The following is a 15,270-nucleotide window of genomic DNA, read 5'->3' as shown; positions in this document are numbered from 1 at the left end:
CAATCCTCCTCCTCCTCTCCCTTGTTATAAGAATTCTAAGGCCTCAAATGTAGACTAAATATTCATCAATGCACACATATCTATATATATAAACCATGTGTCTGAAATAGTACGGGAGAGCAATCCTGAGGCCATTTTGACTCTCAGTGACCTCAAATACTCAGCTGCAGTGAGGGAGGCAAATAGGGAAAGCCTCCCCGTTGCCTTTGCGCTTGCAAATCCTGTCTTAAGGGTGTATTTGTGTATGAATAGGGTGAGCCTGTGACCTGGATTCAGGAACTAAAGTAATTTTAATAATCACGAAAGAATGGCCAGGCTGCCCAGCTAATGCAATCGGCGACCATTATCAGGTATCCTGCTAGGCAGGGTTTCTGCTGTAGACCGCCTCCCGTGATATATATGTATGATGATTTTGGGGTGGTCTTTGGCTTAGGGGGTTGGGCAATGTCAAAAGTCTTTAAAGGTTCCTGCACACTTTTGTTGAGGGTCTCTTCCCCTCCTTGGAAGCAGGGGAGGGGACTCTGTTGCAACAGAAAAATAAACATCTGCCTTGTTTTCCACTGGATTCTGCCTCCATCCATTCTTCTCTGGCCGATCATGGACTTAGGGGACTCAGATTCCCATGGGGAGTTGGGAAGCAAAAGCCAAACCCCAATTTTTACATCACCATTACCGAAATCACACAAGTCAGTTTCCCCCTCTTTTTTCTGTGTCCCCTAACCAGCCAGCAGTTCACATCTCTTCCCCTTTCCCGCACTCCAGGTTGCCCTGGCATTATTCACTTGCCTTTAGGAGCCTCTGGAAAAACAAAGGAGGAGCTTTCCACAACAACTTTGTCTCCGTGCCCTTTTTTAAAATTATGAAGCACTTGTTTAGCGAATGGCTGTGGGGCAAGTCTTGCCAGGCCACCAGGCTGGTGATGCTTCAAATGCGAGAGGAAAAACCGCTAGCCCCACATCCAGGCTCCCTCCGGTTTTGGACAAACTGTGATACCCCACCCCCACCAAGAGCCTTTAAATACAGTAGTTTCCAATGACAAGACAGGATCAGGCCCTGTGTAATTTGAGCTGAGTACTTGGAGAGCGTTTCCTTCCCCTCCTAATCAAAGCTGCATTCTGCATATCAGAACTGAAGACAGAGCCCCCACAAATCTCTGGTAGTCTTTGTAGTTCTTTTCAGAAATGTAACGCTGTACTGTAGAATTCTCAGACTGATTTTATGATGATACTTTTCAAATGTGAGAGTATGGTAGGCCTTCAAGCTAGGAGACACCTTGATTTTGAGGGAAATAAAAAGACTTTGTTTTTCTATCTTCTCCATACTTTTTGTCCTGTTATATCTTCTAACATCCCGGCAGTGACTGTGGTTTTTGAATAGAATTTGATATACTTTAATACTTAGTAAATGATAAAAAAAATCAACAATTCTGTGGGCAATTCTAACTGGTTAGGTTGATACTGTTCTTTAAACCGCCCTGAAAGCCCTGGGTATAGGATGGTATATAAACTCAATTAATAATAATAATAGTAGTAGCAGTAGTAGTAGTAGTAGTAGTAATAAAGGTAAAGGGACCCCTGACCATTAGGTCCAGTCGTGAGCGACTCTGGGGTTGCGGTGCTCATCTTGCTTTATTGGCCAAGGGAGCCGGCGTACAGCTTCCGAGTCATGTGGCCAGCATGACCAAGCCGCCTCTGGCAAACCAGAGCAGCGCACAGAAATGCCGTTTACCTTGCCGCTGGAGTGGTACCTATTTATCTACTTGCACTTTGACGTGCTTTCGAACTGCTAGGTGGGCAGGAGCAGGGACCGAGCAACGGGAGCTCACCTCGTCACGGGGATTTGAACCGCTGACCTTCTGATCGGCAAGTCCTAGGTTATGTGGCTTAACCCACAGCGCCATCCGCGTCCCAGTAGTAGTAATACAAACAACTAATTTCACAGAGTTGTTGTGAGAATAAAAATTGGGTGGCGAGAGAACCATTATACCACCTTGAGCTCTTCAAAGGACAGGTGGGATATACGGTAAATGTAATACATGGAAGTAATTAAATAATACCAAAATATCAGTGACCAACTGTGGACCTGATTTATGCTTTCAGGCTGCTAAGATGTCGAGCCAAGAGAAGTGTCCAGACTGTGACTCCTTGGAAATTGTAGAGGACTCTCATTATGCTCAGAACCAGCTGGTGTGCGCAGACTGTGGCTTCATTCTGACTGAAGGGCTTCTCACAACCACATATGCTGATGAAGAACATTTACAAGGTGAGGCTAAGAATAGCAAAATAGCTCAAAACTCTTTGTATCTTACAAAGACATAGGATTTGAGATACGACTTGCAAGCAGTTCTCAAATATAGACAGGCCCTACACCATTCAACAGTTTGAAAATGGGTGCATGTTTGAGAGCTTGGACCAAAGTTTGGCTGATATCTGTGTTTTTATCTCATAGAAGTCACATATTCACGGAGTACTGGTCAGAATGAGCAAACGAGCCGTTGTGTACAGCGAGGTACGTATTCTGCATTACTCTGTTGATGCTTTGTGGAAATTAATGTGCCTGTCATCCACAAGAGCTGCATTGTTTCATTTCTAAAAGCAAAGAGAAATTTGCATTTTTAAAACAGTCTTACCTATTTGCTGTGGGACCAACATCAAAACAACCTATTTTAGAATTTTGATTGCCTGATCAAATCCCACCTGAATCATTGACAGACTGGTTAACCATGGACCAGTCTGTTTCCATTACCATTAAACGGCCATTATAATTGTGTGTACAGCTGCAAAAAATAAAAATCAGTACATAACTAAAAGCCAAATCAAAATTAAATATGAAGTTGAAACAGCAATACTAACAGCCATTCTCAATTAGAGCCCCCAAAGACTTTCATTTGAAAAAGTTCTCCATAATATCCAAAAAAAGCCAAAGTAGGCTTGGTTTGGACACTCCAGTTACATTACCACAATTGAAAATATGTTATCCATGATTGCCACCCATCTATCCTCTAAAAGTGGGAGCATGTGAAACAGAGCCTCCACAGATTATCTTAGTATATGGGCAGCTTCATACAGGCAAAGACCTACCCTGCGGTTAGATTTGTCACTGATAAATGTGTATGTGGAAACATTTCTTAAGTACTGCTGTGGTATTTTCCCCCACAGGAGTCAAAGGTGTTCGGGATCTCTGCAAAGTTCTGCGGCTTCCTTCTCTGTTTGAAGATACAGCCGTGTCCTATTACCAGCAGGCAATCAAACGTCCCTGCTTCAGTTTAGTCAGATTGGAGAAGAAGGAGATGCTTGTGGGCTGTTGCGTCTTTGTGACCTGCCGCCAGCACAACTGGCCCCTGACCATGGGCACAGTCTGCCTGCTACTCTATGGAGACAAGGAGTTGTTTGCAAAGACCTATCTACGCTTCCTGAAGGAACTGGCACTGGATGTGCCTACTCTCAGCTTGATGGATATGGTGAAAACCCACCTCAACAGGTATGTTGAAGTTCTTATGCCCTTTCCTTGACAATACTTCTCAAAGTTGGTGTGCAATTTCCATATTTCAGAGACAGAATTTACAAGCATCATACGGACTGTGTGGTATATTGATTGGAAGGCTGCTGAAACAGCAAGCTTCTTAAAGTTCAGCAGGGATCGGTGTAGTCAGTGCTTCGATGTAGGAACCCTGTGTGCTGTGTGCCTCCATCATGGAAGAAATGGGTATTTTCATATGTGCATGTATACTCCAACTCCCTGATTTCTGAGATTTCATCTGAGGCACTTCAGGCAGGTCCAGGCTTTTCTCTTTAGCCACAGGGGCAGCAAACTTCCTTTTTTAAACAAATAATTCTCAGAATTGTGAATTCTGCTCCTGCTACCAATCCCGTAATTGCTTGGAAATCCTTCCTATTATTATTAAGGGCAAGAAGCCAACAAACAGAATTTTCTTGAGCACAAGTTAGGAAGAGTGTAAATTCAGCCCTGTCCATATAGTGCTGGTTAATGGAAGATGTTTGCCTTTTGTGATTCAAGCTGCTCAGCTTGCCTTTTTGGTGTCCTTGGAAAATGCAGGGCCTTCTGCCCTTTGCCCTTTCACAGAATGCTTCTTTTTGCTCATGTCCCTCTTTCACCTATTTGTCTTCTCCATCCTGCCACATCTCCCAATCCAATGGCTTGTTTGGTTTTCATCTTTCCAGCTTCAAGATTTTCCAGAATACACCCAGCGTCCCGACTAAGTTTGTGGAAGAAAAGGAGCAGCTGGTGGCAAGGACTATCCAGATGGTGGAACTTGCCAGCGACACGTGGCTGGTGACCGGCCGGCACCCCACCCCCCTAGTGACAGCAGCAGCCTTCCTGGCTTGGCAGTCTCTTCGGCCTGTCGATCGCCTCACTTGCACCCTTTCTCAGTTCTGTAAGCTTGCTGGCATGGAGGCTCCCCGGCCAGCCCACCAGAGACTGAAGTTGCTGCATAACATCCTCCTGCAAATGGCTTCTCAGCTGGGCTGGTTGCGAGTGCTGAAAGTGGACCGTCGGAGTGTGGCAAAGTACATCGGTGACCTTCTGCGGCACCGCCGTGTGCTTCTACAGGCTGCCTTCCGCATCGTGGATACTACGGAAGACCGTGGCCTAGAAAACTCAGCAGCTGCACCACTGCAGCTAATCGATGAGAGCGCGGCAACAGTAGAAGAGGCCTCCCTTTCAGGAGAGAAGCAGAAGTTCAGCAAGCGGAAACCTTTGCTCCCACCCTGCGTCTTGAACCCCGCAAAGAGGCTACGAACTCCTCAGCTAAGCCTTAAAGATTCTGCTATCACTGGGGATGAGCCCATTTTAGACAGTGAGATAGAGCAGTATATCCGAACTCCAGAAGAAAAGGAGATGTTTAGCAAGGCTCAAGCGTGCCTGTGAACTCAAAGCTGCAAGTGATTCAGACAGGCTTGCAAGAAATAGCCTTCTGATACATATTATCTCTAGGAGGCTTAGTTTGGTAAGTATAGAGTATACACTTCCAAAGTTTATGCTAAATACATTACTTCTGGTAAATGAGCCATCATAACCACTAGAGGATTGTGAAAATTTGTGTCCTGGGCTTTTTAGACTTGTCTACCTATGTACTGTCTGAAGCAAAGGGATTCATTGGTTGCCAGATGTGATTCCCGCCCCCTGCCCCCCCCCCAGCTCTCCTGTCCCACTAAGAATCTCCCGCATCCTTCAGGCATGGCTCCTTCCACCCTGCTGTGGTAATAATTAAAGACAGGTTTGGGTGGCTTGGATAACTTTGGTTACTGGTAGGGACCACTAGTAACTAGTTGGCGAGGTTGATTATTTTCCTTCAACTCTGAGAATAGGTATAGGAAGTGGCCACATTGCAGTGGTTTGCATGCTGTTTAGGACAACTTTTGGTGTAAAGATTGGCAGGCTTCCATGCGTATCGCTGGGTGAGAAGTAGTATCCACTCTTGAAGGGTTGGGTGGAGGCAGTCAGCCAGCCTGAGCAACAAATACCTCTTTGAGTTGGCGTTTGACTTGAATTAATGTTTGTCTGGTCTACTTATGGTCCTCATAGTTAGGCATGAGAGAGTGGAAGAGAAGTGTAAAAATCTAATTGCAAGTTGTTTCAGACATTCATGCTTTAAACCTAGATCCAGAAGAAAAAGTTGTGGCTTTGCAAGCATCTCTTTATAGAACATGGTATGGTGGTTCCTGAACATGATGCCCGTGTCACTAGATAGGTGGTGAGTCAGTCGCCCTGATTAATGGAGCTGCTTAGTTAATTTTTGTCCCTACATGCACACGGTGAGGGGAGAGCGAGCGAGCGAGCGAGGGGCCTCCCGTGGAGCTCCCGCTGCCAGGGGCAGTCTACCTGCTGGGGCACGGGGCACATGCAGGGAGGGAGGGAGGGGGCTGATGCCAGGCGCTGCCCAGAGAGGCCTCCTAAATATGACCCGTTGCATCTGATTTTTGTGCCTTCTTTATTTAGGGAGTCATAGCAGGACTTCTGAAGAAATGCGGATAAGGGCATGCTTTAACTTCAAAGGGAGAGAGGAGATATGCCAGAGTGTTGTGGTCATTGTAGGATTAGCCAGGTTCATTACTTTGTCCAGTTCCAGTTGCTGCATTTTAAGGAGGAGATAGACAAACTAGAGGAGGAATCTTTCTGGCTGTGGGGGGCCAAAAACTTTGACGTGTGGGTGGGGCAACTAGCAAGTAAATCACATTCTGCCATTGTGACATCAAAATGTTGGCAAGTGGGTTGTCTTGACTACCTGCCAACATAAATTGTGTAGGGTTCCATGTTGGGGTTCCAGAGTGCAAGAGGCTTTGGCAGTGTTATGCCTTGTAAGCCTCCCTGCATTCCTCCTTTCCGTCTCTTATGTCAGAGATCAAAAGGAGCTTCACGGAATTGCTTTCAAAGCCTTTTGCAAGTCTTCAATGAGCTGCAGCTTGGACAGTAGGAGCGATGGTTGAATGGGAGCCTACTTTAATGGCATCCCTTATTGGGCAGGTGAGCGTGGCTTCTCCAGATTGGCCTTGTGGGCAAATGGGACTGGTGGGTCACGTTTGGTCTGTGAGCCGGAGGTTGTGCACCCCTGAACTATAGCATATTCCAAAGATGGTGAGGAGTCTGGAAACCTAGTCCGATGAGGAACAGTTGAAAAAGCTGGGCATGGTTATCTTGGAGAAGGAAAGGAAAGGAAAGGAAAGGAAAGGAGGCAGGAGAATAGTTCTCAAAGAACTGAAAGACTGTGATGCAGAAGGTGGAGCAGATTTGTTCTATGTTACTCCAGATGACAGATGTACCGTATTTTTCGTCCTATAAGGCGCACCGGCCCATAGGACGCACCTCATTTTTTTGGGGGGGAAATGAATTAAAAAAAAATTATTTTCCTCCCCCCCCCAGCCCTGGCTGCCGCCCCAAGCCTCGCGCACCCGGTGGGACCTCCTGCCGGGCGCGCGAGGCTTGCAGAAACTCGCCCAAAGCAAGGGGAGCCCTCCGAAGGGCTCCCCGTGCTTCGGGCGATGGGCTGCCGCCCCAAGCCTCGCGCACCCGATGGGACCTCCTGCCGGGCGCATGAGGCTTGCAGACACTCGCCCGCAGCAGGGGGAGCCCTCCAGAGGGGTCCCCGTGCTTCGGGCGACAGGCTGCCGCCCCAAGCCTCGCACACCCGGTGGGACCTCCTGCCGGGCGCGCAAGGCTTGCGGACACTCGCGGGGGCTGCAGGCTGCTGCCCGCAAGCCTTGTGAGCCCGCGGGTACTCCCACCGGGCTTGCAAGGCTTGCGGATAGCTTCCTGAAGCCTGGAGAGCGAGAGGGGTCGGTGCGCACTGATGCCTCTCTCTCTCCAGGCTTCAGCGAAAGCCTGCATTCGCCCCATAGGACACATCCAGATTTCCCCTTCATTTTTGGAGGGGAAAAAGTGCGTCCTATGGGGCGAAAAATACGGTAAATGCAATGACTGAAAACTTTTAAATAAGATGGTTTTGACTTTACGTTAGGAGAAACTTCTTAAGTGTATGAGTAGTTCAAAGGCAGATCAGACTGCCTTGGGAAGTAGTGGGATCTCCTCCTATGAAGGTTTCTAAGCTATGGGTAGATGCCCATTTGCTTAGGAAGCTGTGTATTTGCAAGATTCCTGCACTGAATCCGTTGGGCATTGGACTAGATGACATCCAAGGTCCCTTACTACTCCATAGTTCTGTTTGAAGATGTTGACTTCCTGCTGACTAAATGGCATTTCCAGGTGCAATTTACCTATGTATGTCAGAGGCTCAAGGTCCACATGTCCAAACAGGTGTGAAACAGCATGCCGCATGAGAATTATTCATCTCAGCTGTTTATCTGACAGCAGCAAAAGCTAAGCTCTTAACACGATGGATCATGGATTAAAACTGCCACTTTTAGTAAAGATTCCACCGTTGTCCATAGAGTTTCCTGGGAGACCACGGGCGAGTCACACTCAGTCTAATCAATCACAAGGGTTGTTGTGAGAATGAAATGGGATGGGGAAATGAGAACTATGTATGTCACTCATACATAGTTATTTGAAGTAAGGGTGGGGCAAAAATGCAATAAGCAAACATTGCAAGCAGAGGCGGGATCAAACTTTTAAAAACACTTTATTAAAACTTGAAATAAACAGCAGTATAATGTGCTACGGCATAATATAAAGAGTTGGTGTGGTGTAAAGGTTAGTGCCAGACTAGGACCTAGGAGACCAGGGTTCAAGTGACCGCTCAGCCATGAAGCTCACTGACTGACCTTGGCTCTCAGTCTAACATAGGGTTGTTATGGGGATTAAATGAGGAGGGGTAGAATCACGTATGCCATCTTGAGCTCGTTGGAGAAGAAGGTGGGCTATTAAACAATCAAGCAAGCTTTGAACAACTTGTACAGTGGTGCCTCGCAAGATGAAATTAATTCGTTCCGCAAGTCTCTTCGTCTTGCGAGTTTTTCGTCTTGCGATGCACGGTTTCCCCTAGGAATGCATTGAAAATCAATTAATGCGTTCCTAGGGAAACCGCCTTCAGACCAGGTCCGGGGACAGTCTGTCCCCGGACCTCATCTGAAGGCTGGGGGGGGGGCAAGGGCTTTTCTTCCCACCCCCAGCATTTTAAAAAACCCCGGGACAGCGGAGGACTTCTCCGCTGTCCGGGGCGATTTAAAAGCCCCTGGGAAGGCAGGCAGGGGGGACAAAGACTTTTGCCCCCCGCCCGCCTTCAGAAGAGGTCCTGGACCTCTTCTGAAGGCGGGCGGGGGGCGAAAGTCTTTGCTCCCCCCCGCCTGCCTTCAAAAGCCCTCCAGGACAGGCAGGCAGGTTGGGAGCAAAGACTTTCGCCCCCTGCCCGCCTTCAGAAGGTGTTCCCTCCCCCCCCCCGCCCGGCTTCGGAGCACCGGGAGAAGCGATCTCCCCGCAGCCCCTTGCTTCAAAAGAGAAGACCCGCTGTCCCCGGGGCAAGCTTCGTTTTGCGAAGCAAGCCCATAGGGAAATTCGTCTTGCGAGGCAACCCGAAAACGAAAAAACCTTTCGTTTTGCGAGTTTTTCGTCTCGCGAGGCGTTCGTCTTGCGGGGTACCACTGTAAAGTATCCTGTTGATACCTTTCCTGAGCAGAGTTCTGCTGGATCACAGTAGTTGGCATACTTAATTTTATTCCATTGTTGTAAACTTCCCTAACAACCTACTTTTAGCTAAAGGGAAGAATAAACATCTATTAAATAAAAAAATTTGTATCCAGCTTTGGATAGCGGTTATCTCAATGCATCCAGGAAACATGCAAGCAGGGTGTGGAACTGACAGTTCTTCCTCAGTTTGCTGCCTTGGCAACTGATATTCAGTGGTATTAATGCTTGTGCAGTGGCGTAGCGTGGGGGGTGCAGGGGGGGCTGGCCGCACCGGGCGCAACATCTGGGGGGGGCGCTCGCACTCGCAGCTCTCTGCCCCTACCTGGTTCACTCACTCTCTCTCACTGCAGTGCTGGCTGTGCGAATCCGATCCGAGCCGCCCACTGTGGAGGGGGTGGGTGCCAGGCGTGTGGTGCGGAGAGAGAGCGAGGGACTATCTGGGGGAGGGACAGTGCAGCGGCCGCCCAGCGCAGCACTGAGCGCGGGAGAGAACCACAGCAGACCAGCCCAGGCAGCAGCAAGAAGAAGCTGGCAGCGGCAGCAGGTTAGGGGTTAGGGGGCGCAAATTACTTGCCTTGCCCCGGGTGCTGACAACCCACACTACGCCGTTGTGCTTGTGAACATGGAAGTTCCATTAAGTTGTCAAGGCGAGTAGCTGATACGAATTTAGTTAATTCCTTTATAGGGCCTCCTAAACTAGGGTCCATCTCCCAATCATGAATCCCCTAAACGTTGGCATCTTTGTCTTCTCCTTAAATCTTGGTTTGCAAGAATTTCTTTTTCTAAGATGTGTGCTGCAACACATGCATTATTTTAAAACAAAATATGCTTGCTTCAGAACAGTTTGTTTTATATTTGTACAAATTATTCAGTAGGTTAATTGACTAAAACTCATGATCAGTTAAGTTTTCTTCAATAGGTTGATAGCTCTTGGGATTTCACACCTACCCAGTTATGCTTCACATTGTGCCATTTTATGTATAAGGTTTAAACCAGTGAGTAAGAATTAAAAAAAAATTAGCCACATTGTGCTATTCAAGCAATTTATCTAGTACTGTCAGGTGAGCTGTTGGGGACATAGCTCTATTGGCCAGCAATGATATTTGAGTTTCACATCTGAAGAGCAACAGATTCAAATATAAATACTGATAAAATAAATAATGTGCTATAGTAATTTTCCACTGATGCCTGCTTCCATAGCTATTGTAGAACAAACCCTGCCATTAAAATGTGTATGTGCACCTTGATTCTTGGCTATCTGTGTTAAGAGTACAAAAAGCAACATTTCGTAAGAATGCATAATACCCTTCTGTTTGGCAAACATATGTTTAGACTGAGCTAAACATCCTAGTTTTTAAAACTGTAAGTCACAGTGTATTACAAAAACAGTGTTTGTAAAGAACTCTTTTAAAAGTGTCTTACTGTGAATAATGGCAGCTCTCATACTCAAATATTTAACGTAACAAATCCAGCAGGCTTACCAAGTTTACTTTGGCAGTCTTGACTGCTTTATACAGGCATGATAAGTATTCAAATCATTTTAGAAACAAATGTCTTGTTCATAACACTTTATTGTTAGAATAAACAGCACAAGTCAGAGTTGAAGCACTTTATTAGTTTTACAGATGAAAATTGGGGCTTCAAGGTTTATGGCGGAATCTATCAATTAAGAGGTAGCTCACTAATCAACACCACACCCTTAACATGTGGACAGACAATGCAAAGATGCAATTCAGACCAGTTAATATTTTTTCGTCTGAAGGCAGGGAAATCTGAAATTTGGATGAAACTGTTGCCAGATCTCAAGACTGGATGCTTATTTGTAAAACAGAAACACTTCCCTGTACTGAAAGAATTAGATGTCAATGAGATTATTTCTGTCAGGCCTTTTCCCTGATGTGGTAGTACTGTGTGTGCTTTTCGTTTTTGTTTTTTAAGGGTAATCTTTTAGCCATGCAATAACTTCCTGTAGTTTGTCTAGAAATAGTTTCACCGTGCTATCCGCTGTTTTAGGAAATTGGGCCAAATGATGAGCTTTCAAAATGTGAATATAGAAAATCGCTCACTTGTGTTCTAGTGCTTTTCCCTCCTCTAGTTCTTCTCTTTTGTTTCCTTTCCTGTTTTGATATGTATGCTTTTAAGGCATGCAATTTTCTGAAAATATTGTCGGAAAATTCAATATTTGGGGAGAAATTACATGCTTTTGTACGTAAGCTGCTGTTTCTGTTCTAAAACTTTCCTGGTAATGACTTTCTCATTTTCTCTCTTTCTAGCTCTGTATCCTCTGCTGTATCCCGCTCCGTTCAAGACTGTTTGGCAGAATTTGTCTTGGTTCATGTGGTGCCTTTCAGGGAGTAAGAAGGTTAGACACACTAAGATGGCTTGCATCTTGGGTTTTAGTGCAGAAACAGTCTATTCTACAGAGTTCCTCTGACTGTTGATACCTTTTATGCAGATGTCTTCATGGCATAACCTTAAATGGAGAGGTAGCTGTTTGGCAATGGGCAAGGTCATGCTGTGGAGCTGTTCTACCATAACTCATGAACTAGTAAGGCCTGCTAATATTGCATGATACCAGAGCATAACAGCACAGGTTAGGTGGAGCTGTTAAGCGATCATGGGACTCGGCTTAGTAGCAGAGCCTTTCCTGTGTCTTCCTGCAAAATTATATGAATATTTGGGGGAACCCATTGCCCTGAACAATGGATAAATTTACAGTACAAAATTAACCGTTTTCTGGCATGGTTCTCATTGATCCTCTGGGGGGAGGCCCCAGAAAGCAATTCTGGAGAAACACTTGTTTTGTTTGCTTATAATTATTACATGATTGTAATCCCCTTTATTGAAATTGCTGGCTAAATGCCACTAATATCAGTCTACAGACCTATCTGGCATTTTGCTTACATGGAGAACCTGACTCTGTTTAGCTTGAACTGAAAATTAACTATTTTATACGTAACAGAATCTGAGACCTTGTGGGAAAAGGGTGGGTAGGAAATATTTAAGCCCCTGATGCTGAACCTTTGCTGTTCTTTATTTGTACAGATGGTACAGGCATCACTCCAAACCAGGAAAGAAGGAAAAAGAGAGAGGTGAGATTGAGGTGGATATCCAATTCATGAGGAGCAACATGACAGCCAGCATGTTTGATCTGCCCATGAAAGATAAGTCACGGAGACCATTTGGCAAGCTGAAAGACAAGCTAAAGGGGAAACGAGGCAATGGATTGCCAGACACAGCTTCAGCTATGGTTCCTAGCATTAGTCACTCCCCGGCTGACAGTGAGGAAGAGTCAAATGAGAAAGAAAAGAAAAAATCAAAGTTCAAGACCTTATTCTCCAAACGTGGTTTACAGAAAAGCAACCTCTCTCAGTCCATGTCTGTGTTACCTTCTCTCCAACCGGTTACAGAGAGAGTTCGACTTAATCCCAGTGACTTTTCATCGCGATGGAGTGATAGTGATGATGACACTTTAACTCCTGTTTCAGAGAGTAAGTATTGTCTATTGAAAAGAGAATATATTTCTCATATGTTTTAACAGTTGTGTAGTTTACAAAGTGTGCTAAGTAGTAAAATGTGCCATTTCTTCATAATAGTTAAAGCTGGACTTCTTGTATTATTTAAAGACAGTGCTTGGAAGCTGTGAAGTGTCTTCATGATTGTGCCTAATAGTTGTAAATGAGTGGGATGCAGGTGGGTCTCAGTGTACTGCTGTTGTTAAGAGCCATCAGTTGATCTAGGGCTGGATTAGGTATTAGTATTTTCAGTAGTATTAGGACTTGTGCTTTCACTATTCTGATGCTGATTTCTTTCTTTTCAGAACCCTCCACAAATGAGGGTCACAGAAGAGGTCATAGCTCAGATAAGAGCAGCACTGCGGACCTCCGAATCACAAAGGCATCCTTGAACCCTTTTGATGAAAACATCTCAGCAGAAGAGAAGCCAGAAAAAAACTCAGCTTCTGTGAAACCATCTCAGACCAAACGCGTCAGGCCAAGGTTAGTCTTGAGAAATGAATTTTGAGAGCTTGACATGCTTTAAGGCTATTGCTACCCAGTGGTTTTCATTGTATGTCATAGAAAATATTTACTTTACAGGCTGAGTAAGAACTTTCCTCCTGATAGGGCAGGCATGCCCTGTGTAGGTTTCAGTTGATTAGTAACTCTGCAGGTACCGTATTTTTTGCACCAAAACACTCACTTTTTTCCTCCTAGAAAGTAAGGGGAAATGTCTGTGCGTGTTATGGAGCGAATGCCTGCGGGTGACGGCGGCGGCGGGGGGGGGGGATCTGCTGCAGTCGTGAGCAGAGGATCCATAGTTCCCCTTCCTTCCCTTCTCCGTGGTTACAAAGCATGGATCCACATGGATCCTCAGGATTTTTGCATTGGGCTACTCCAAACTCACTGTCAGATCACATGTCTGTGGCCACAGCATGAACACACAAAAATCATATATCTACTATTTCGTTTAGAATATTTTTTTTCTTGTTTTCCTCCTCTAAAAACTATGTGCGCGTTATGGTCTGGTGCGTGTTATAGTGCGAAAAATACGGTAATTTGTAGGGTTTCTGTCTCTAGCCTTCTTGAAAGGAGAGAAATGACAATGCATGCTGCCTTCAGAACAAAGATGATCCACTTTCTTGCGAGGGGAGGGCAAAGAGAGCGAGCCAGTCCCTCTTCTGCCTCCAGGATGGAATGATGTCTAGCAGAGAATGTAATCCCCTTTATTGAAGCACACTTCCAAGGACTTAACTGAGAACCATGAAGCTCTAGACAAAAGTCTGTAAATATGTGACACATGACACACTTAATCTAGCTTTGAGGTCCTGTGACAGAAAAGGTGAAATAGAAATATAGGTAACTCGCAATGCTTATTTTACCTACGTGATTGCTGATTTGGGCCGGGGGGTGGGGTGGAGCAGAACAAACAAACAAATGGAGAGTGGAGGAAACATTACAGAGCAGCATGCTAGAGCCCTCGTGCTGCCTGCTGAGAACCAGGTAAGCGAGACACCTGGTTCTGAGGGTTCCTGGCTCTACGCGATTTTGCTTTTATGTGCAATGGCCAGGAATGTAACCACTGCATAAGATGCGAGGTAGCTGTAATTATATCTTCTGTTAGTGCAGGCATAGGCAAACGGCTCTCTAGATGTTTTCGGCTGACAGCTCCCATCATTCCTAGCTAACAGGACCAGTGGTGAGGGATGATGGGAGTTGTATTCCCAAAACATCTGGAGGGCTGTTTGCCTATGCCTGTGTTAGTATGTCTGTGAATATTCACTTGGATGAGAAAACAAACTTTTTCTAGACATCTTGGGAACATGCCCAACATACTGGTAGCATGCCGGCTACCAGTTTCTTATCACAGATCTGTAAAGGCCCCCTGTTCCAGGAGTGACGTCCTTAGCATTTTAGAAATCTTTGCATGATGCTTCCAAAGTAACTATTTCTGAGACTCATGTGGTAATATGGATAAATTATTTCATAACAGCATGTTCTCCTTTTAAAATAGGCTATTTCTTCTCTTCTCTTCCTCTTCCCCTTTACTTTTTCTTTTCTTTTTCGAAAATGGACTTTGCTGGCTAAATGCCACTAATATCAGTCTACAGACCTATCTGGCATTTTGCTTACATGGAGAACCTGACTCTGTTTAGCTTGAACTGAAAATTAACTATTTTATACGTAACACACCCTGAGGCCTTGTGGGAAAAGGGTGGGTAGGAAATATTTAAGCCCCTGATGCTGAACCTTTGCTGTTCTTTATTTATACAGACGGTACAAGCTTCACTTCAAACCCACCACCCTTTCTGTTATTCCAGAAGTGGGTTCAGATGATGAGCAGCTAGGTGATTATTCCCAGGGTACTGAAAAGAATGCAGTTTCTGGAGATTTGTCCAGGAGTGGAGATGGTTCCACAGAGTTACGGTCCTCCATTGAGGGGGGAGAGCTGACAGCAAATAAAAAGGCGACTGGTGAAAGGCAGACTGAAACACATCCTGCTAAGCTCAGGTGAGAGGAATTGGGGGGGGGAGCAAAGATAAAGGCTCAAGTGCTATACTGTGCATGGCTTTGATTCTTCCCTCCCCTTTTTAACGCAGTAAGGGATTTTGTGTCCTATGGACAGGTGAAAATCTTTCCCTGTTGATCTGTATCTATTTCTTGTAGCAGT

At 45.5% G+C, this 15,270-nt stretch overlaps 1 protein-coding gene and 1 pseudogene across 4 annotated transcripts in view; both read left to right on the top strand.

The window, feature by feature from the left end:
• The first annotated feature begins 329 nt into the window (after positions 1-329).
• LOC309519506 (transcription factor IIIB 50 kDa subunit-like) overlaps positions 330-15,270 on the top strand; it is a 39,402-nt pseudogene continuing 24,461 nt past the window's right edge. The window contains exon 1 of the transcript in view: positions 330-350. The product of the transcript in view is annotated as a transcription factor IIIB 50 kDa subunit-like (transcript). The remainder of the gene's footprint in view (positions 351-15,270) is intronic.
• Positions 1,660-15,079, top strand: LOC309519501 (transcription factor IIIB 50 kDa subunit-like). 3 transcript variants are annotated; one of them, XR_014213844.1, is made up of 8 exons: positions 1,660-2,262; positions 2,449-2,508; positions 3,159-3,480; positions 4,182-4,969; positions 11,376-11,464; positions 12,148-12,593; positions 12,923-13,100; positions 14,874-15,079. XR_014213844.1 is itself a non-coding variant. In XM_082200572.1 (4 exons), exons 1-4 carry the CDS (start codon positions 2,109-2,111, stop codon positions 4,888-4,890), a joined length of 1,245 nt encoding a protein of 414 aa, XP_082056698.1. In that variant the 5' UTR covers positions 1,661-2,108; the 3' UTR covers positions 4,891-5,038. The 3 variants fall into 3 exon arrangements, 1 of the variants encoding a protein (XP_082056698.1); XR_014213843.1 differs by lacking the exon at positions 11,376-11,464; XM_082200572.1 differs by lacking the exons at positions 11,376-11,464; positions 12,148-12,593; positions 12,923-13,100; positions 14,874-15,079 and having other exon boundaries at positions 1,661-2,262; positions 4,182-5,038.

This window comes from Podarcis vaucheri, assembly GCF_965113315.1.
Source record: "Podarcis vaucheri genome assembly, chromosome: 15".
Lineage (NCBI taxonomy): Eukaryota > Metazoa > Chordata > Lepidosauria > Squamata > Lacertidae > Podarcis > Podarcis vaucheri.
The sequence above is the reverse complement of the archived record's forward strand: the minus strand, read 5'-3'. Positions and strand labels throughout refer to the sequence as shown.